The sequence below is a fragment of the Cyprinodon tularosa genome, unplaced genomic scaffold (genome assembly GCF_016077235.1).
Source record: "Cyprinodon tularosa strain WSP-4 unplaced genomic scaffold, ASM1607723v1 ctg313, whole genome shotgun sequence".
Classification (NCBI taxonomy): Eukaryota; Metazoa; Chordata; class Actinopteri; order Cyprinodontiformes; family Cyprinodontidae; genus Cyprinodon; species Cyprinodon tularosa.
The window spans coordinates 1,528,789-1,551,118 of NW_024039023.1; the positions used below are offsets into that span (position 1 = coordinate 1,528,789).

General features: G+C 39.0%; 1 protein-coding gene across 2 annotated transcripts; it reads left to right on the forward strand.

The window, feature by feature from the left end:
- The first annotated feature begins 521 nt into the window (after positions 1-521).
- LOC119788295 (GRAM domain-containing protein 2B-like) lies at positions 522-21,360 on the forward strand. 2 transcript variants are annotated; one of them, XM_038292546.1, is made up of 14 exons: positions 522-761; positions 1,315-1,443; positions 6,069-6,156; positions 6,231-6,300; positions 6,385-6,488; positions 6,576-6,671; positions 6,747-6,818; positions 10,050-10,130; positions 10,289-10,400; positions 10,690-10,806; positions 17,633-17,708; positions 17,849-17,953; positions 18,047-18,131; positions 20,581-21,360. In XM_038292546.1, the coding sequence occupies exons 1-14, from the start codon at positions 676-678 to the stop codon at positions 20,617-20,619; spliced, it is 1,260 nt and encodes a 419-aa protein (XP_038148474.1). In that variant the 5' UTR covers positions 522-675; the 3' UTR covers positions 20,620-21,360. The 2 variants fall into 2 exon arrangements, with proteins under 2 accessions (XP_038148474.1, XP_038148472.1); XM_038292544.1 differs by having other exon boundaries at positions 523-761; positions 6,066-6,156.
- The last annotated feature ends 970 nt before the right edge of the window (positions 21,361-22,330 follow it).

Below are 22,330 nucleotides of genomic sequence, written 5' to 3' on the forward strand. Positions count from 1 at the left end.
CAGACTTTTTTTCCTCAAAATCAGAATTTAATCTCAGAATTCTGACTTTAATATCAGAATTCTGACTGAATTCTGACTTTAATCTCAGAAATCTGACTTTTTCCCATTTTAAACTGAAGTAAAATTTAAAAATCGGTCAAGTTTTTATTATTATTTTATTTCAATGGCCGTAACCTAACCCTCTTCCGTACCATATAGACATGGTTCGTTTATGGGCAAAGAAAAGACTAAATGGGATAACTAATAACAATTAGAAACCAACTGCTGCCCCCTGTTGGAGCTTTATTGGAATTACACTGCTCTCTGACGTTTTGGGAAAAATTATACTTAACTTTACAGCTAATAAAAAATATAGATTGAATTTATTGCTTGACAAATACTAGAACGAAGTAATGTGTTTTCTACTAATGAGGGAACTTTAGAGTGAAGCAGCCCCTCCGGTCCTGTGCAGCTGGAGGACTGCGCTCCGCTCTTCTCCGTTTCTCCTGACGTTGCTCCCAGCTGCTCCCTCCCCCTTCTTCCCAGCTCCTCCTCTGAGCTGCTCCTCCGTTCATCGAGCCACCGTCCCAAACCACACAAGAAAAAAAAAAAAAAAGAAAACTTTCCAGACTTTCTGAAAACCGTCCGCTTTATGAAGGAAGGACAGGGAGACATGATCCATAGAGTCTGGTCCAGATGAGCGAGCAGGCGGAGGAACCTGTGATCCAGCTGTCTGCCCCACAACAACTTCCCTGCAAAGAGTCTCGAGGGAAAAGCTTGACGTGAGTCTGGGAAGAGATGCCAGGCCTCGCATTGTTTACTTCTATGTTCTATTTATTTACTAAGGAAGGGAAAAACGATCCAGACAGAATGGATAGCCGCTATTTGCATTCCCATCCTGCTCCATACTTTGTATTTAAATACAAAGGGAGGTGGTAACTAAATAGGCGGACGTGGCGCAGACCAGAGTGGCTTCATTTGCATTCAGAAAACCTAGATGACCAAACTTCTCTGCAAATGTTGGAAAATTTGCTTTACTTTAAGCGTTATATGTCAGTCCTCATGGTGGCGCCCCCTAGGGGTCCAATTTACGCGCAGGATTTAAACCATAAAGGCTTGTATTTATGTATTTATTTATTTATTTATTTATTTGCCTCCTGGCTACATGTTCAGTTAACCATTAAAACAACAATCGCAGCAAGTCAGGGCGATTAATAACCTGTAGCAGATGATTTATGGTGGTTTCATCCAGGTGTGGGCTAATATACTGCATGCAAAGTGTCATTCAACACTTTCTCCTATGTTTGACTCTCTTATGTTCTCATCTGTGTCCAGGTCTTCTGAAGGGAACAATGAGGAAGAGAGGAGGCAGAGGAGGCGTGGCCGGCCCCCTGCAGACCTCCAGCTCCTGCTGGAACCAGAGTCAGATCCCTCAGAGAGCAGGAAGAAACCAGCCGGCATCAGGTGATCAGCAATGCATTATTGATTTTTACCTTTATGTGTTTAACATTGAAGAACTCTATATTAGACTTTCCATCTTTTATGATCTTAGGCAAGTCTATAAAGTCAAAATTTCCTAGCATAGCAATGTCATGCCTCTTTAATAAATCTTTATTCACTAGCTTCCAAATTCATTACTATATTCAGTGTTTATAGCTGCAGCGTTAACCAGGCATGTATTTACTTACTGTTTGCTCAGTTTGGATAAGCTTTTTAAAAAGTTACAGTTTTAACAGCTTTAAGTCATTCTGCCACCATGGTTTAAAGTCCTTTAAAAATATTCAAGAGAAAGTTGTGCAGTTTCCTTCAAACATAGGGAATAATTAGATAGTAATGCAGCTGTAATAGAACTGTTTGGTTTTGCCTTGTAGTATATTTCTCATCTATCTATCTATCTATCTATCTATCTATCTATCTATCTATCTATCTATCTATCTATCTATCTATCTATCTATCTATCATCTATCTATCTATTATCTATCTATCTATTATCTATCTATCTATCTATCTAGAAGAGTGATTGATTAAATAAAACAAATGTGCAAATTTTAGCAAGCAAGCAGCTTTTAAAGAATAATGAATGTATCTAATTTGATAGGAGCTCTGTTATTGTTTATTTCCTGATTTATTACATTTTATAAAATTTCCCAAAGTTGTCTGTTGCTGCTTGCTTCTGTTAGTTAGCTGAAAGGAGGCTCCTGCATCGATTAGTTGTTATAACCACAGATTTCTATAAAGTGTCGAGCTTTTAAATATTTATAGGGCTGAAGATGATAACTAAAATAGTTATTTTCTTCAATGATATTGCAGTTGTGATTTTTCTTTGCACTAAGACAAAGTATGTAGATGTTTCACCTTAGGGTTTCAGTTTTTTCATGACCTTAAAAGCTTCCTTGTCCAAATTGTTTACTGTATCCTTTGCATGACAAACTTCTTATTTCTACTATTATTCATGGATCTGCATGCCAGCTGCAACTCTCCCCCCTTACTGTGTGGCAGCAAACCCACGTTAATTGTATTACCACCACCTAAACGAGGGAAATATTTTGCGCTTATTACTCTTGTTCAATGTAATGTGACTAAAATTGAGCCCCGCTGCGATTTGAAAATGTAATTTTGCTAAATTGCGAATTTATTAATTCCCCAGCCCTTATCGGTACCGGCTAATACCTGCACAGTTGGTCACTTCATAAGTGCATTCAGCAGCCATGATGTAAGATAATGTGGAGTGCATGCATTTTCCCATACCCTATATTTGCTATAAATTGTTGTTGTTAATTTTTGTTAATAAATGTTTTTTTAATATAGTTTCTTATAATCTTTTTATCATGTAAATAAAGGAAGAAAAAACAATATGGGCTCCAAGAACAGGTCCAAAAATATCGGCAGGGCATACCAGGGATCGGTTATAAAGATGTTAAAATGATCAACCTTAAAAACCCTGGATCGGCCCATTTCTATTCCATTGACTTTTTTCCAGCAGTCAGTGTGACAAATGCTGTTCTGTTTGAAGTAAAAGCCGCCGGCTCACCATCTTTTTAGATTTTATTTGTATAGATCATGCTTTTAAACTTGTATATTTACTCAGGGCAAGGCACGTCTATGTGTAAAGCACATTTTCAACAGCAAGACAATTCAATGTTCTTTACATGAAACAAAACATAAGTGCACTGTTGTGTTTCTATAAAGGAAAAGAAAGAAAAGGCTGGACTATGGACTGAAGTTAATGATGTTTTATTTTACAGAACAGTCAAAGGCCATTCCAAGCAAATAGGTTTTCAACCTTGATTTAAAGCAACTTAGAGTTTCAGCACTTCTACAGTCTTCCTGGAGTTTGTCCAGATTAGTGGAGCATAAGAACTAAATGTGTTGTTCCGGTTCTTGGTGTGGAGAGCAGACGAACTAGGTGACCTGAGAGGTCTGGGGGGTTTATACACTGAGGAGAAAGTTTGTAATGTATTTTGGACCTAAGCCATTCAGTGATTTATAGACTAACAGAAGGATTTTACTGTATATTCTCTGAGATAACATTAACAGTTTTAAAAGTGGGGTTTTAAAGTCCTACTTTCTTAGTTTTAGTGAGGCAGACAGCAGGATTTTGGATCTACTGCGTCTGTCTGATTGACTTTTTGAGCAGGTCTTTGAAGAAAACATTGCAGTAATCAATTGTCCGACAGATAAATGGCTGAATTATTTTCCCAAGATCTTACTAAGACATTATTTCTCTAATCCTGGATATGTTCTTTAGTTGATAGAAGGCCGACTTGGTTAATGTCTGATTTAGAGGTGGATCCGTGGTTTCTAGTTCTAGTGACTGAAGATATTTGCTAATAGTTTATTAGTCCAGCTGTATAAAAAATATATAAACAAAAAATATAGAAACATCCTAACACTTCTATGCATTCACTCCTGTCTTCATATAGCCACCTGGTTACATGGTAATGTGGAGCTGTGGTTATTTGTTTTAATCTGAGCTATGAGGAGCATGCGGTGTGAGAATCTTTAGCCGCTTTGTACCAGTTCTATTCATCAAAGCCCCATCAAAGCTTTTCATAAGATGTTGTTTTCTTTTGGAACATAGAGTTGTCAAGATTTGGTTGAGGTTTGTGGACCCAAATGCAGAGGCAGGGAGGCAAAGGTTATTATTTTTTTTTTTATTTAATGCGAGGTAAACAAACAGCTGAGGCAGAAATCCAAAAAGTCCAACAAGAAAAAAGTTAAACAAACCAGAAACCATGGGGACATCAGGGGAAAACAATCACGATGACGTAAGACACTATAAGATGGTGTAGGTCGAAGTTAGATGAGGAACTGCACAAAGAGTATTTATGGGAGACAGAACAAAGAGGGGACTAATGAGCAGATTGGGAGCAGGAGTGAACAGAGCAGACAGGAAAGGAGCTAGGGAAAAAGGAGAACACAAGAGGGCAGCAGAGGGCAACAAATAAAAACCTGAAAACTGTAAAATAACCAGAGAACACAGCAAAATAAGAATTAAACCACTAAAACTAGAAAACATGGAGCAAAGTAAAACTGAATACCCAAAAGAAAACAAAACAGAACCCTGACTGTGACAAGAGTAATGCAGTGTTACCCCTCCCACACCTGTTGCTTTGTCTCCTGTCACCTGACGGACAGAAGACTCCAACTTAATTTTGTCTTTTTTTTTAAATAACAGTCATTTATTTACAAGATGTCCTGTTAAGTTGTATTATTTTATTTGGGAAAGAACAGGTGAAATGTTTGTATATGCTGTGAAAAAAGCACATCCTCCATAAGCAGGTGCTTAGATATGGAAATAACATATAAATGTAATCCGTGTTGTTTTTGCTTAACAATCAATATGTCACATTGTTTTAGTAGCAGTAGGATTAATTGTTGCTTTTTGTTTAAACAAATTAGATAATTTGCATTTATTTGTCTGTAACTTCAATTGTTAGATAAAAATGGTATTATTGTTAATAAGTATAATACCATTCAAATTTCATACTGGCTGTTTCTCAATAGAGATGAAGCATTACATTTTTTTTTAAGGCCGATGCAGATACCTATCATGTTGACATCAGTCTAACAGATCCCTGATATCTGTTGCTGATGATTTTGGAATGATTCTTTTGGCTTTCCATTTATTTACATGAAGAAATGCCACCATGATAAATGTTCAACATTTGATGTTTAACAGATCAAACAAAACGTTAACAATGGGTAATATGGAGTAATCTTTGTTCCTTTACAAGTAAAGAACATGTTTGTAAATAGAAATTTGAAATAAAAGCAAGGTTTTGAGTGTAACTTTGCTGTTTTTTTCTAAATTAAATTTTTTCAAACTTTATTTTTTTCAATTTCATTTCATATTTCCATTTTTTTTCACTTCAAGCCCAATACAGATGTCGTCGCTGACTTGCATGCAGAGCGATAGAAATGCATCTTTGCTCCTCATTTGACTACAGAATTAAGACGATTAAAACATCATTTGAAAAGAATGTGAATTATAAAAATCAACCTGGAAAAAAGAAAATAAAAGTAGAAATGTGAAATTAAAAATAATATATATAGAAAAAATATTCTGGAAAAGACTCTACTCTCTAAATAATAATAAAAAAAAAAAACGTTAGTGTACTTCTTGGATTGCCTTTATTAAAAGTAAATTTATTACAAATAAATTCCCATTTATAGAATAAGTTTGCAATAATAATGGAACAAAATTCACTCCATAAGAGCAAATAGAGAGAGTGGGAAAGAATGCACTTGATGTGATCTTAAGGTTTGGCTGCTAGATGCACTAATGAATCGGCCAATGCAGGCATGTAACGTCCACTAGCGATGCATTTAAAAATCTGCTTAAATCAGCATAATTTTCCTACTTTCCAACTCCTACATTTTCTTAAACCAGCCCTTCTTTATACCTGTATGACCACAGTCCTGTTTACAGATTTCCTTGGCTGATTTGTAAACAGTCTTAAGGTAAACACACAGCATTCAAATTGGACATTTAAGCTTGAGTGATAATATGACGTGTAGTTTTCCCTCTATAGTCTCTGTGGTTACCAGGCTACCCAACCATAAACACTGACCTTTCTATGCAGCAGACAGAAACCCGTGGAGCAGCTTTCACCAATGCTGAGTCTGAGCGACTTTGAAACCAAGTTTGACAGAAAAAAATCCCAGACCAACCAGGTAGCAATTCTTTTCATAGCAAAACCCACCAGTTTTTTTTCTAGTAATTTATGGTCCTGTTTTTTTTTTTGCAGCTATCAAAGACCAACGCTCAGTTCCACAAGTTATTCAAGGTAGTCACCAAAGATGAACCGCTCAGACAGAGTAAGCTCCACACGCTGCCGTTTGAAGAACAAAGGTATGTTGGATTGTTTAATTTAGGAAACTAAATGTGTGTGTTGTCATCAGGTTACACCTGCGCCCTGCAGAGAGACATGCTATATCAGGGCAAAATGTTTGTCTCACAAAACTGGATCTGTTTCCACTCCAAAGTCTTCGGTAAAGATATTAAGGTATGCTACAGGAAACCTGCAATCAGAGAAATAATTATCGTTTCCAATCCTGATCAATTGGCATTGATTGTGTTTCCTGGTTGCCAGATTTCCATCCCAGTCATGTCTGTGAAACTATTAAAAAAAACTAAAACTGCATTACTGGTGCCAAACGCCCTTGTGATTGGAACTACAGAAATGGATGTAAGGAAACTATACAACTATTGTTCTTGTTAGAGCACAAACCTGATAGTAACTTTATCTTTTTTTCTTTTACAGCATGTCTTTGTGTCGTTTCTCTCTCGAAACAACACCTTTAAATTCCTGAAATCCATCTGCGCTCATTTGGAGGTAAATAAGACGTTTTTTGTAAATAACCTTATATTTTAATAATGACTAGAAAAGACCTAAAGCAAATACCTCACATGCATGTTTGGCACTGTTTGAATTTTAACGATTTCTCTTCCGATTCCCATTCCTTGTTTCGATTCCCATCTATCTGAGGTCAGCTGAAGCCCTATAGCTCAGTGGTTAGAGCTCTGGTCATGTCAACCAGGGTCACAAGTTCAAATCTTGTTGGGGCCTAATTCATTGTGGAGAGGTTCTGACAACTAGTGTTGCACCGATAGCGGTATTGGGTGGGGCACCGATCCAGCACTAAAATGGTGGTATGGGCGACAACCAACAAATAGAGCACAGATACCGTTTTGAGAGCCAAAAGTTTATTCAACTATTGTCACCCATTCCAGGTAGGCAATAAAACGGACCACACCTCCGTGTAGAGGTTCTGCAACCATTTTCGCCCACCTCAAAAGAATCCTAACTACGTGTCGGAAGGTCGCAAACCTGCGCAGACCTCAAGCAGAAGTGCACAGACAAAAAGCAGCTGTGATTGGTCCTTGTGATGTCTGTGTGGTCGTCCTTCTCGATCTGGTGCCGGGGTGCGCCATTTTTAAAAACCGAGGAACAACTGCAATAGTCAACTATGACGAAAGGGGCATACAGACCACCTACGCATCCTCCTTTTTCTTTTTACCAACTCCATTGACAAAAACAGAAGCTGTTCCTCTTCGATGTCTAGTATAGATCCATCTCCGTGTTCATGATATCTTGCAGACGCGCCATTGTTGTTTTGGAAGATAAACACTCCCTCCGGCGCCGCCAAAGTTCTCGTGACCATCCACCAAAGTTCTTGCGAGTTCTCGAATAGGCTCCCCCTTGCACTTTGGCGGGAAACTGCTGTGCGTCCCTAGAAATTCCAGACCGATGGTGCAGAAGCATAGCAGCAAAACTGGTTCGCGACCAGACCCAAGTGACATTTGATGTGTGCGGTTGTAGAAGTCTAATCTGCACCTTAGTCTTTTTCCTGCTTCACAAAGCTAGGCAGCAGTTTGACAAAGCTATGATGGCAATTGTTTTACATCCAAGTAGTATGCAGTTCTTCAAATATACACACAAACATTAATTTCAAACAGATGGTATCGGTATTGGCCAATAGTGCACAGCCAGGTATCGGGGCCAAAAAATGGCATTGGCTCAACACCACTGAGAACCCAGGTTCTCAGAACCTTCCAGAGGATTCTGAGTCACATTGCTCCTCGGGCGCCGCACAATGGCAAGCCCACTGCTCCCCAATGGGATAGGTTAAAGGCACAGAGTTAATTGCGTTGCTGTAAGTGTAAAGACAATAAAGTTCAATACTCAGTTCCCATTCATAACATTTTACATGTTATCAATAAGCTGGCTAACCAAAGCTCTGTCCGGATGAAGTAGTCTGAACTTCTAAATTAAATGTATTTCCTTGAAATCTAACTTTGTGTAAATGTAACTGTTAATGATTATTTAGTAATTTTTAACTGATATATAAATATAAACCCTATGTAATGTTAGGGACCCTTTAAAACCTGAACCATGAAATAATTGAAAGAACATTCTAATTTTTCAAATGCCATTGAACTTTCTGAAAAAAAAAAATCGGATAAATTAAATGATATCATAAATTTGGATAAAATTAGGCAATTCTGTATAATATTTTATGCATTTTCTATTCACTATGAGAGTCTGAATGATTAAGTCTGTGTTTCAAGAAAAAAAACATCACCCTCATGATGCAGAAGTCTCAAAATGTAGATCCTTTCTGGCATTTTATTCATACACAGTCACATCCACTGAGTGCCTTTCTTTAAGTTGAATTTGATAACATAATATCACTAATCTATTTAATTTTGGTTTAGGTACATTGGGTACATAAAACAATGTATAGAGTTAATCTGTAGTTTTATACATATTTAGAATGTTTTTATTCATGTTCAGTCCAGCTGGAGTTGATCTCCCTCTCCTACAGCTGGATAAATGTGATAACAAATATGCAAATTACATTTCCTGTAATTCGAGTTTTCATCCAGCGAAGTTCACTCTTCATTTTTGAAATGGAAAGACCGTACCACTGTGTCAGTTTGTAGATGGTAGCACCTTTAAGACATTTATATAATATATATATATATATATATATATATATATATATATATATATGTTTAAGCATAGAAATAAGCAACTACTACGAGACAGTCGATAGCGACTTTCCTTACTTAAGAGTTTGTAGAAGGTCTTTATTACCATAATTACCCAATGTGATTTATCAATAGACCCCTAAGCAATATTATCTGGGTGGGCCCCATATGAAGTACAAATCCCCCCCTCCAACTATATTAAATGAGTGTATCTTTACCAACCGTCAAACTATACACAGTTATTAACATAGTAATTAAAAGTACCACTGTCTGCTTTGCTATTGATGTTAACATTGCTCACCATCATGTGCAGTCAGTAAATTTAGTATCAGGTGGGCTTAAGAGGAATTTATCGCACCATTACATCTGCAAAGAGAAGTCCTAGCTTACAATTGCGTAGGGGGCCAACCAGGTGTCAGTGACGGGGCCCCTAAGAGGTCAAGGGCCTCTAAGCAACTGCATTACCGATAGTTACGCCGTTGTGGTTTATCATGCTTTTAAAAATTAGGATAGTAATAATTACTTTTAATTCTGTTTCCTAAAACAAAAATAAATACCCATCAGTTATTTCTTGTTGTGTATGTGCGAAAAAGGATTGTGGTTTTTCAATGCTTTTATTGAAAGAAAATGTATAATAACCTTATAAGGAATGTGTGTTTTCAAGCTATGTTGGTTTAAGCTAATTTCCTTTATTTTTAATGGTGTCTCACGATACTAACTTTTATGAAGGTACTTTTTTGGCATCTGTAACAATACTGACAAAGACAAAATATACACAGATGAAATTCAGTACTTGTACAAATTTGGATACTGTTTTAAATTAAATAAGCTTTAGCTACTTTTACACACTAGTTACATCGATATATTGTGTTCTGCAGCTGCAGTACATGCTTATTTGTGTAAACCACATATTTGCCTATGCTAATGTTGCTTGATTGTTTATGGACCCGGAATTGCAAAAGAAAAAAACAAACAAAAACAATAAATTCCAAACAGTAACAGTTTAGGTTTTGAAATATTGATGCAAATATGTTCAGTATTTGTACTGAAACAGCCCATGTTTTGATTGTAGGTGAATAAGATTAGTAGCAGCCCTGTAGCGTCCTCCTGTGAAAACAGCTTCAGAACCAGCTGCCCCGCGTCGCTTCCTCTGGTCAGTAAGGGGTCTGTCCTCTAATTTTCTCCCATGTTTGTTCAGGATGAATTCATTGTACCTGATCCATTGTGATGGAATGTGGACGTGCATTGTTGTCGTGTAAATCTACACCCTCTGTGCTTGCGGTGTACTTTGCTGAGTGTTTGTGTTTGCAGGACTTTTCTGGAGACTTCTCTGACCTGGACGGAGTTGTGCAGCAGAGGCGGCAGGACATGACTGAAAGCAGCAGCTCTGGGTCGCAGACTCCAGATTATGACAAAATAAGCGGTGTGTGCTCTCTTTTTGTAATAAAATACCACAGACCCCACCTTGATTTCCTCTGGAGTTCTTGTTTTGAAAGGTTTCAGATATCATAGTCTTTGTTTAGGGTAACAAAAGCCAAGAAACATTTGACCCCAGAGGCTTTGCTTGTTTTTGTAACGATGACCAATATCTTACAGATCATCCATAAGGGTTTTTTTTCTGGCCTTAAAAGCAGTTGTTGATTTGTAAAGGATTTTGACATAGTGTTAATATTTACTCAAGTTACTGGGCTTCTCTCTGTTTATGTGTGCAGACTTCAGCAGCCTCCCAGAAACATTTCTAAGTGCAGCGAAGACCAGAGAGGTGTCGGTCCACGCAGACGTTCATCTCCAGAGTCCAAGCCAAAAGCATGGAGCCATGCTCAAAAATGGTATTTCATTTCTGAGATTTCTTTAGCCTTCCTCTCGACTGTGAATTCTCATCTGTAGCTTATTTCCCTGTTATGAACCACTATTCCTGCATTTCCTCAAAATAGCTATGACCACAATATGTGTCCCTTGATAATTTATAGAAATGATTTATAGATTTATAGATGTTTACACTGTACAATGTATCTAATATTGATAATATCTGCCCTTCACTTTAGCAGCTAAGTAAATGTTTCTGCCTATGCTTTTGCTCCAAAATAAGATACCTATAGGTACCAAATTTAATAATAGAAATGTTTTCTTCTGATTTTAGCGGCAAATATTTTATTTGCTTCTGTGGATTATTTTAGTTATCTACTATAATCAAGTCAATATACACTTATTTCTATATTTTTTCCCTAGTTTTAAGTAACTTTTTACAGTTCATGCCTGTTATCTTGACATTGGCCAAACTGATTGCTGATGTGTGCTGCCAATATTTTAGGGAGAAAAAAAGAAATATTTATTAACATGAAGCTCTAGCGAAAGTTCAATTGAAGAAACTCTGACTTACCTCACATCATCAGAAGCCGATCCGTCTCCGAAGCGAGCCAATCAGCTTTGAACTACTCCACCACGAAGCCCAATCAGCGTCCTGCTTCCACTTTATAAACTCCCTCAAATCTCACCACAGCCGCTATCCTGCAATCGCAATGTCGGATTTCGATCCAGACGACAATTCAATTTTCCCCGCTCGGAGAAGCTCCCGTCTAGCCGCTCTCATCTCCTTCTTCCGCGTTACACTCCAAGGGTGTATTGCCAGGCTCCGACCTAGACTCTGCTCAGATGTCTTAACGAGCCTCCCTCCTACCTCCTCGTGATTCATCTCCCTCGCCTTCCGCTTCAATCCGCTCCGATTCCTGGCCGCAAAAGACATGCAAGTCCTCCGCTCCCCTCGCCAGGCGCAGAAGGCCTCCCGGATCTGTCCCAGCAGCAGTCACCGCTGCGCCCGCTCCTTCTCATCGTTTCGATGCAGCCTTGGACCTTCTCCAGCTTCCTGATTCATAGCAGCTCCCCCGTCTAGTCCTTCTGGCGTTTAACGGCTCTCAGCCTCCCTCCGCTCCACCGGACTCTCTCACTCAATCCTTCGACGCTGTCCGCACGCTCCAAACGTGGGAATCCCTGCACTGCCACGTCATCCCTGCCGCTGTCTGCTCAGACGGACCTCCCCCTCCCCTCATTCACATTAGGGAACGCCCGCCGGGCCAGCCTTAGGGTAAGACGTATTCAACCATGTTTTCATTCATAATTTTCTATCTATTTGAGTTTGCTCTTATGCTTCGTCTGCCTCTATCAGGCATACTTATATTAACACACATGCTGATATTTTCACTGGCCTCGTTCTAATTATTCAGGGGAATATTTTAATTTAGTCTCTTATTCTTCCCTCCCCTGAAGTCGATCAGCAGGTCGCATCAGCAGGTGACTTCACAGTTTTTCTTAAATCATCCGATCTCCGTCTACCAGAGATCTTTCTATTGGCCAAAATTTTTGGCCGCATTCAGCATCTAACGTGATTACTCAGAGCTTCTGCAGGAGGGCCATCCGATCAGTCTGTCCCCGCCGTGCACGCTTCATATATATCGTACCTCAGTCTTAGCAGCCCGTCATCTTACCACCCCTTATTATTACTTCTGATTATCGTTCTGTCTTCTTCAAAAAAAAACAAAAAACAAAACAAAAAAAAACACAAAACTGATGTTCTCCATCAGTCATTTCTAAATGCCAATTGCGCTCCTTGCTAGGTCAGCTAATTTGCCATGCGCTTATTTCTCAAGGCCGCGCTTTCATTCCCAGTTGCTTGATCCGGCAATTTCCGTCCCTCTCTTGGTCAGATTACTGAACGTAGGCTGCCGTTCGGATCTCTGGTCTGACTGCTTCTATTGGAACAAATTTCTTTCTATGTCGACATTATCTATCTCCTGCCATGCTTCAAAAATTTTACGGATGCTGCATCCGTAGGTTTTGGGGGGTTCTTCAGGACAGGTGGTTCATGGTCTCTTTTATTCACACCCATTATGCTTGTGTGAGGTCTAACCCTAGCTAGCTTGCATCGTGGGGCTTTGGGAAGGAATCGCGTCCGCCCACTGCGATAACTTCGTAGTTGAAGCCACTAATAAGTCACTCCTCCTCCCAGTCTCTCATGCCTTCATCAGAAGCATCACTGGCAGCAGTCACTAACGTTTCATCATCTCAGTGCGTTATGTTCAGGCATTCAGCACTTTATTCGCCCAAGCATTACCCTACGTCCACTCATGGTTCTTCACCACCTCAGGATACTCTTAGAATCACGTGGCCTTCCCTCTAGTAGGTAATCTGGGCATTCGTTCTGGACCGAGCAGCTGCATTGCAGCTACTCGCGGGGTTCTGAGGCTTCCCTCAGCTCTGGGCCGATGGCTCACCAGCCTATACCTCATTCATCCGCCCAGAACTCTCACCAATTCTCTCAGCTCAGTGCTCTCTCTGCCTCTAGGTAACTCTATTACAAATACTGGTGGTGGTTCAACTCATTTTCATAATTTTCTGACCTAATCACGACCATCCTCTAACTCATTTTCTACTCCCACTCCTTATCAGTTTTCTTCATTATTCCCTGCTTCATGCAGTCTTCCATGCTGTCTCCTTGCTATTCATGCTATCTTCATTCTGGCTCGCATTCATGCAATCTCACCTTTATGACAGGCATTATATGCATTCTCCTGTGTGTCACGTCACGTCTGGTCTGTGTCTCGTCATGCATCCTTGACACCATTTAGCATGCATTCCCTAATGCATCAATTCTTCATATATGTAACCATCCGCAAGAATCATCCGCAAGATTCATTATCAGACTCATCCGCAAGATTCATTATCAGACTCATCCGCAAGATTAATTATCAGACTCATCCGCAAGATTCATTCCCCATGCATCACATGCTCCCTATCTGTGTCTCGTCGTGTCCTGTCATGCATCCCTTACGCCATTTTGCTTGCATTTTCAATGCATCAATATGCACCATGTCTCCGTCTCGTCATGTCTGTATCCCGTCATGTTATATGTTCTATATGGACTCATCCGCAAGATTCATTATCAGACTCATCTGCAAGATTCATTATCATCGTCATCATAATGGGATGCACCATCGTCATCATCATCCGCAGGATTCATCATCATCGTCATCATCATCATGGGTTCATCATCGTCATCATCATCATGGGATCATCATCGTCATCATCATCATGGGATCATCATCGTCATCATCATCATGGGATCATCATCATCATCACCATCATGGGATCATCATCATCATCATCATGGGATCATCATCATCATCATGGGATCATCATCATCATCATGGGTAAATCATCATCATCATCATGGGTAAATCATCATCGGTAAGTTCTCGGCGTCAACCGTGGTCGCCATCCTCATCAACAACCTGGCTCGGTAAGTTGTTTGCAAACCTTCTCAGCATTTCATTACGCATTCTTTATTCTGTCCCTAGCGTATGCCCTACGAGCATACGGACTCTCCGGCCTCGACCTCGGCTTTTTGGGGGAACATCCCTATTCACATTCATCTACTCATGCATGTTAAAGCATAATTCAGCATGAATGTTCCTGCCGAGGTCTGAGCGCCAAAGACTATACTTTCTTATCAATAAATTCTTCTAATTATCTTTTCTCTCTGTGTGAGTTTTTCAGATTGAAATGAAGCTCTAGCGAAAGTTCAATTGAAGAAACTCTGACTTACCTCACATCATCAGAAGCCGATCCGTCTCCGAAGCGAGCCAATCAGCTTTGAACTACTCCACCACGAAGCCCAATCAGCGTCCTGCTTCCACTTTATAAACTCCCTCAAATCTCACCACAGCCGCTATCCTGCAATCGCAATGTCGGATTTCGATCCAGACGACAATTCACCCACCTCCATCCCCTTCTCCGCCATCGCAGCTGAATCGTCCTCCATGACACGACTTCACCTCAACCTCATCAGAGAGTATTAATCCCAGTTGTCACCATCCATCGTCTCATCGCATTGGTCCGGCAGAAGACCACCATGTTGAGCCCGGTTCTGCCAGAGGTTTCTTCCCATAGGGGAGTTTTTCCTCTCCACTGTCGCTTCATGCTTGCTCATCATGGACACTTCACGGTACCTGCATCACCGAGCAGGACCTCTATATCCCGAGTCTGAGTGAAGCCCCGGCGTCAGCTCCCTCAGTCTTCTAGTCCCACAATTCTGCCCAGCAGATCACCTTGTCAACCAGCTCGGATTAAACCACCACCAGTTTCAGGCCCGGGGGGAACATCCCTATTCACATTCATCTACTCATGCATGTTAAAGCATAATTCAGCATGAATGTTCCTGCCGAGGTCTGAGCGCCAAAGACTATACTTTCTTATCAATAAATTCTTCTAATTATCTTTTCTCTCTGTGTGAGTTTTTCAGATTGAAATAAACAAAACATTAGCAATAGATACTGTAGCAAATGGAAGGAGCGGCAATGCATGTGTTTTAGGGCTGCAACTAGCAATTATTTTGCAAATTGATGAATCTGTTGATTATTTTTTCGATTAATCAATTAATAACCTGATAGCCAAAGGTTCCTTAAAGAAGATTTTTTAATAAATTAAACCAGGTGAAAATAAAATGTTTCCACTTGAGTTCTGGATAGAGCGTATTGACAGATGAAAAGGCTTTTTTTCTCTGTACTCCATTTACCGATTAATTAATTAATTACTAAATTAGTTGACGATTTTTAAAATAATCGATTAATCCGATTAATTGTTTCAGCCCTAGTGTGCTTCATTTAATCTCAAGGAACTGCTGCTAGATGCCCTTATGAATGGGCCAAAGCATTGCACGCATCGACCAATACAAAAAGAAATGCTGTTTTCCATTTGGTTTCTGTTTTATACGATGCCTCATTCAGGCCAACAGATTCATATGCTTTAATCTGAACCGTTGGTTCACTTGTATGTTTTGGGTTGTTCTGCATCTGCTGTAGATCTTTTTTTTTTGTTTGTTTGTTCTGGAATTGCTCTAGCCTGACGTAGTCCGACTCAATTCTAGTCAGAATATGAGTCTGATACTGCTCCATAGAGCTGTGATTATGGGGCGTGTTTCGAACGAACCAGGAAAAAAAATGCCTCTGCACTCAATTGGATAGATCTACAACCAATAAGAGCAACGGAGTGCGTGACGTATGTTAAGCGAGGCATAGTTGTTGTCCACAAAAATCAAAGCGTGCAGTTTCGCGTTTCTCTGTTCCTCTTTTAAAATTAATTTGCTGTCGATATCTTCTAGAACAGACCTAATAGCAGAATCTACTCACCCAAACTCTCCAGCTGCAGCCATTATTGTTGTCACCCTAGCGCGCTTTGGTCACGTGGTTGATTACGTTACTGTTGATCATCTGTCCATCATCGTATAAAGTCCGCCCTGACAATTTGATTGGATCGCCTGACAGTGGGCTTTAATACTCGCGCTACTATGGAGCAGAGCCAGACCGAACTTCCCCGAACTCAAACCTTGTGGGCGGGACTAAGTTCTGACTGGCACCCAGGCTAGAATTGCTCAGTATTTAGCCTAATTCATCCTCACATCAACGTTTACTTCCCCGTCTGAGCTAAAAACAAAACCCTTCCCACAGCATGATGCTGCCGCCACAGTCAAAAACAGCTTTCATCTGGAAACTTCTATACAAAGCCCAGATTTTTTGACAAATATCTAATAATTCACATGTCAAGTGGATCTCTGCAGCTCCTCCAGAGTTACCAGGAACACTTATGACTGCTTCTCTGATCAATGCTCTCCTTAATCGGCCTGTTAGTTAATTTGCTTTTACAGTTTGTCTAAATGTTTCTCACAAAATCCAAATCCCTAATAACTTTACCAATAGAGCAGCGCTATGCATGTGAGAGCATCTCAGATGTGTCATATCTATACCTTTATAGAGAGCGAGATGGCAAGTAAATACAGTAAACGGTCATTTTTTAAAATGCAGAAGCTACAAAGATCCCTGCTTGTTAGCTAGGCCTAGGATGTTAGCAGAAAGCCTGAGGTGGTTTATTTATGGCAAAGCTAACTGTTTCAAGACTTTAGCTGCTTCCCCAAGCTGCAGCTCTGCCAGTCAAAAGGTTACTGTAAATGTCAGCATTCCGATGTGGGCGGGAGAGTTTTTTTTAATTATGTGGATAAGAATAAAAAAGAAGAATGGAAAATGCTTTATTATCTGCCTTTTTTTTTCCATTTTCCAAAGGAAAACTGTTGCGCAGATGCACACTAAATTGACATACATGATCTTTAATTTCCCATTTAAAACATTTAGTTTTAAGTTTTGCCGTTTTGGGATTTTGACTCACTGGCTAAATGCAGTCATCCCAATATATTAAAAAAGGGCCATCTGCCTTTAACTCTAAGTTGATGTTGAACTGAAATCCTTTCCAAAATGCCAAACCACACAATAAACAGTTATTAAGGAACTTTTACAAACCAGGCAAATCGTTTCAGAGATCACAAACTGAGATCTAGGATACTCTCTTCTATTTTCTGAGAAGTTTAAAAGAAGAAGAGCCCTTTTACCACAGTCTGAACATCACAAACTTGTTTCAGCTTTGGTTATTCTTAGCATCAGTGTAAATTACAGAATAAAATCCACTCTATGGCTCGGCTACTTTCAAGCAAGTTCATGGTAAATGTTTTCTACTCAACTCATGACATATTAAACTGAAGAAACCCTGAAATGTACTCATGTACAGTAGCTTTTCAGTATGATGTATTTTCCCTCCTTTTATGTGTGATTATAGGCCAAAGCAAGACACCAAAAGAAACATCCTCCCAGCCAAAGTCCTTACAAATCCTCCTCTTCATCTATCTGTTCTTGTGAGTAATATCTGTGGAGTCAAGATGAAATAAAACCCCCTGCTGCTTTCTTCCTGTGACTTTAATGCATTTTACTGATTGTGGCAGAGAGCTGTAACTTAAGTTGCTGTTTCTTTTTCTTCTTATTTTTATATATGCAGAGTCGGCATCCTTGTTTTGTCCTCCTGCTACATGGCCTTCAAGATCGTGGCCCTTGAGCACCGGTTGAACTCCTTGTTGTCAATGGGAGAGCTCGTTCATAATGAGTGAGGGGATTTGAACAGGATGTTTTATTCTAACTAGCACATACTGTACCTTTCAGGATCTGTTGAATGATTTAAAACCAACTTTCATTGCAGGAACGCTGGAAGCCAAAGATCTCAGATTGAAGTGAATGCTGAGATCTATGGGGAGCTCTCCACTAACCTGTTCAAGTTAGAGAAGGTTTGCTCTGCTCATTTACTAATGACACGCTTACCAATGCTATATCTTGCTGTGTTCAAACGTTTGCAGAAACAGAGCTCTAGCAAGCAGAATGACTTGTTTCAGAGGATCATTTTTAAGATTTCAAGCATCATATTTCAGTGTTTGTGTTTAAGTAAAACAATCTGTTAATGTTTGCACAGTAAATAGAACGGTACATTGTGCAGTGGAGGCTTGAATGAAGGCTGTAAACAAAAGTTAAAACTTTTACCTGGTTCGGTCTATAGAAAACATGAGCCAACTGCTATGCTGTGTACATTATGGGGCCATTTTGAGATTTTAACAGTTTAAAAAGTGTTTCGAAATGCCTGACATATCATCAAGGTTTGCTTCTGTCTTTGATGAGTTAATTCAATTCAGTTTATTTCTGTAGCGCCAATTCACAACACATGTCATCTCAAGGCACTTTACAGTTCACCAGATCATACAGTCAAATTGATTCAAAGTTTTCTATCTAAAGAAAACCAGTTGATTGCGTCGATTAATTGACTCAAAGGCAATTCCTCACACTAAGCATGCTTGTAGCGACAGTGGAGAGGAAAAACTCAATTTTAACTGGAAGAAACCTCCAGCAGAGCCAGGCTCAGTGTGAGCGGCCATTTGCCGAGGCCAACTGGGGTTCAAGGAGACAGAAGCAGACATACAGAAAGATGCAGAGATACAAAAGGCAACTGTAAACCTCCACTGACCAGGAAACACACAGCCAGACAGAAGAGCTCCGAGCTAGCTCCCATGTCAGAGGATGAAAGAGAGCACATACAGTTAATCACAGTCAGAGAAACAGGACTACACTGAAAAACAGGCCGATCTCGAACATCTATAAAGCACAGCAGATATTTCTCTCCAGGATGGAGTCACTGCCATACAGGAACAGGCCAGATGAAGCTACTATGATGAGAAAAAGCAGAGAGAACATAAAGTTAGAAGTTGAACTAACAAATTCAAAAAATTGGGAGAATAGAGATGGAATAAAAAAAGATGATGGAAAAAGGGGTCTCCATGTCCTCCAGCAGTCTAAGCCTATAGCAGCATAACTATGAAGATAGCTCAGGAAAACCTAAGGACCTCTAGCTATAAGCTTTATCAAAACGGAAAGTTTTAAGCCTTCCCTTAAGAAGTAGACAGGGTGTCTGCCTCACGGACTAAAACTGGTAGTTGGTTCCACAGTAGAGGAGCCTGATAACTAAAAGATCTGCCTCCCATTTTAGAAATTGTAGGAATGACTAGTAAACCTGCAGATATAGAGTGAAGTGGTCTGTTAGGAACATAAGGAACAACATATAGTTGAACGTCAGTATAAAGAAAGCAAATGTTTTGAGAGACTGATTGCAAGTTTTGTAACATTTCCTTCATACTTAGTAGAAATGCCTTTAAACTATAACTAAGATCAAAGGTTTTAAAAGTTCTCCCAAATCTTAGTTAAATATAGATAGATTTTGTTCCCATAGATGTAATTAACGTGTTATTGCAGAACCTTTTTTAAGCCCGACATCAAACTACGGAGGAATCTCTATTTAAAGATTAACATCCCCCCCTAAGATTGTACCTTCAACTTACTCCGCCAGCTGTTAGCAAGTGAATCGCTTTTCTTAAATCAGACATCCGTTTCATAAGACCTCTCATTTCAACCTTGGCTGTTTCATAAAACTTGATTGGGTTGGGATTAAATTTATGTCAATGAATGACTTTTTGATGCCAACCATTCTTCAAGCTTTTTACATTGTCTGTTTTATGCAGTATATGTTATACAGTTTACTCTGTAGCACCTTCACCCAGTTAAAACTAAGTAAAGGTGCAACTTATCCATTGACTTTATATATTTGGCAAATTATTTCTATTTAATTATAGTTTACCTTTTGCCCAGAAGCTAAACATTTTAGATTTTAAATAAACAGTAAGGTCGTATTAATTAGATGAGAAAGTATGATGTTTTTCCACCACCTTCCAAAATGGCTGCCTCATACAAAAAGTTTATTCACACTTTTGACTGTTTAAATCTTTTTAAATAGATAATAATGTACGTGCTTGGAAATGTTGACTGTCAAAGATCACAATCAGTATACAACTTGTCACCAAGCTGTTATGCAGCCCCTTAACACTATGTCATCCTGGGTGGGGGGCCAAATTCTGTTTAAAACTGTGAAAGGGTATTAATCACAGTTAATTTACCTTGTAGATTACCAACATCAATCATCTGGTTACCGCTGAAGGCAACAGGGGTACAACGGTTTAAGAATATTGAGTGTAAATCCTTTAAAAACAAGCTTATCAGGCTTACTGAGCTCTCCAAATAAATCCTAAGATAACTCCCCTTCATAATCAGACCAAAGACATGAAAACAGAAATAAATCACCTGTAAGGGACAATAATAAACATGTGTTTCTTTTTTTCCTTCTTTCTTCTATCCTAGATTCAAAAAAACCTCAGGAAGCTCCTGGAGGAGACTTAAAAGAAGATTCGTTTCTACGTTTCTGTCCAGACGGAGGCTTGGCTGTTAATTAGAGAGGCAGTGGGAGCTGCCACATTTGGTGGCTCTGTTGCCAAAGCATGAACAGCTCATACCGAGAGCTCTGTCTAAAAAGCTGTGTGAACATTTGCTGTGCAATAATAGCCTCTCTCTTTGTTTCCCTCAGGACTTTTCTGTCTCTCATTTCAAACAAAGCAGCGCTGCAGCTGTACGGCAGTATATTAACATGTACGGTATTTTAGTTTGCGTTTTAATGACATTGATGATACATTTTTAAAATACATCTATATCTATATATATAGATATATATATATGTTTGTGTGTGTGAAGGCTGGTTCAAATGTGCAATGTCAGTGTTAGGAAACATTTCTTAAAAGGTCAAGTAGCACTGTTGGGCTGTTTTTGTTTGAAATGACTGCCAATGGATTCTATTCATATCATGTCTGTAAATCATTCATCGTCTAATGTTTGCACAAAAGCCAAGTACTTTCTCATGAAGGAGTTCGTAGTGCTTTTGTAAATATTTACCTTAACATACTTAAGTGGTATGTTCAGAAGAAAGAAATCTGTTTATAATGAGATTATCTTAGATGAGTTTGAACTTATATTTATCGTAGATGTTTTACTAAAAGGCTTAATCAACTGATGATTAGATGCTTCGACTTTTCTAATCGGTTAAATTATGTTTGTGTGAATAAACTGAATGTTCAAGCTTTCATTCAATCAGTATGTGTTTAAAGAGCTGTGTGTACATAGGGCTCGGACATTATGCGTCTTCCTGTGCTGGTGTCAAGTATTTAAATCCTTGGTCTCCCTCCCCCAGAATCTTCTAAACTATGTTTTCACGGGATCCTATACTAATTGGGAGACGCTGAGTTACATAAGGTTGGTTTGGTGGTCAGGTGACTGCAGACCCTAGTCAAATGATTGCACATACACACACACAACCACCTTTGTTTTCCTGACATATGGGGACACTTCATTGACTTACATTCATTTTATATGGTCTAACCCAGACCCTAACTATTAACTCTATATCTATATATCTATATATATATATTTTATATATATATATATATATATTTTTTTTAAATATATATTTTTAAGTAATCTGAAAAAGTTGAAATAAATGTGTATGTATATATATATATATATATATATATATATATATATATATATATATATATATATATATATGTATGTATATATATATATATATACATATATATGTATATATATGAATATATACATACATACATATACATAGATACATATATTATACATAATATATATATTTAAACACATATTTAGCTATTTATTCATATTGTTGCCTTCTACAATCATCAAGCATTTTGTTTATATTCTCTTTTTAAACGTGGTACTAATCAGCAAGGAATGTATATAATTCTGGAGTTAGCTGTTATATAAAAGCTTTTATAACAAAAATGAAATAAATAACATAAGGATAGCAATGTGTGATAGAAAGGCATAAAAAGACAGGTGCAAAAATTGAAGCTATAAAAAAACACAACCGTGTGTGTGTGAGGGATGCTGTTGTACCAAGTTAGTGATGTTGGTTTTTTATTGGCTGCTGAGCCTAGGCCAGCCCGCCTCCTCTTCGGTCCCCAGCCAATCAGCGTGCCCGGCTCCTCTTCGCTCCCCAGCCAATCAGCGGGCCCGCCTCCTCCTCGGT

Excerpts from the sequence above, each read along its gene's own strand:
- LOC119788295 (XM_038292544.1), top strand. The coding sequence starts at position 676 with ATGAGCGAGCAGGCGGAGGAACCTGTGATCCAGCTGTCTGCCCCACAA. Across the intron at positions 6,301-6,384 it reads AGATGAACCGCTCAGACAGA|GTTACACCTGCGCCCTGCAG; the intron begins GTAAGCTCCACA and ends TGTTGTCATCAG. Across the intron at positions 17,954-18,046 it reads GGAGAGCTCGTTCATAATGA|GAACGCTGGAAGCCAAAGAT; the intron begins GTGAGGGGATTT and ends CTTTCATTGCAG.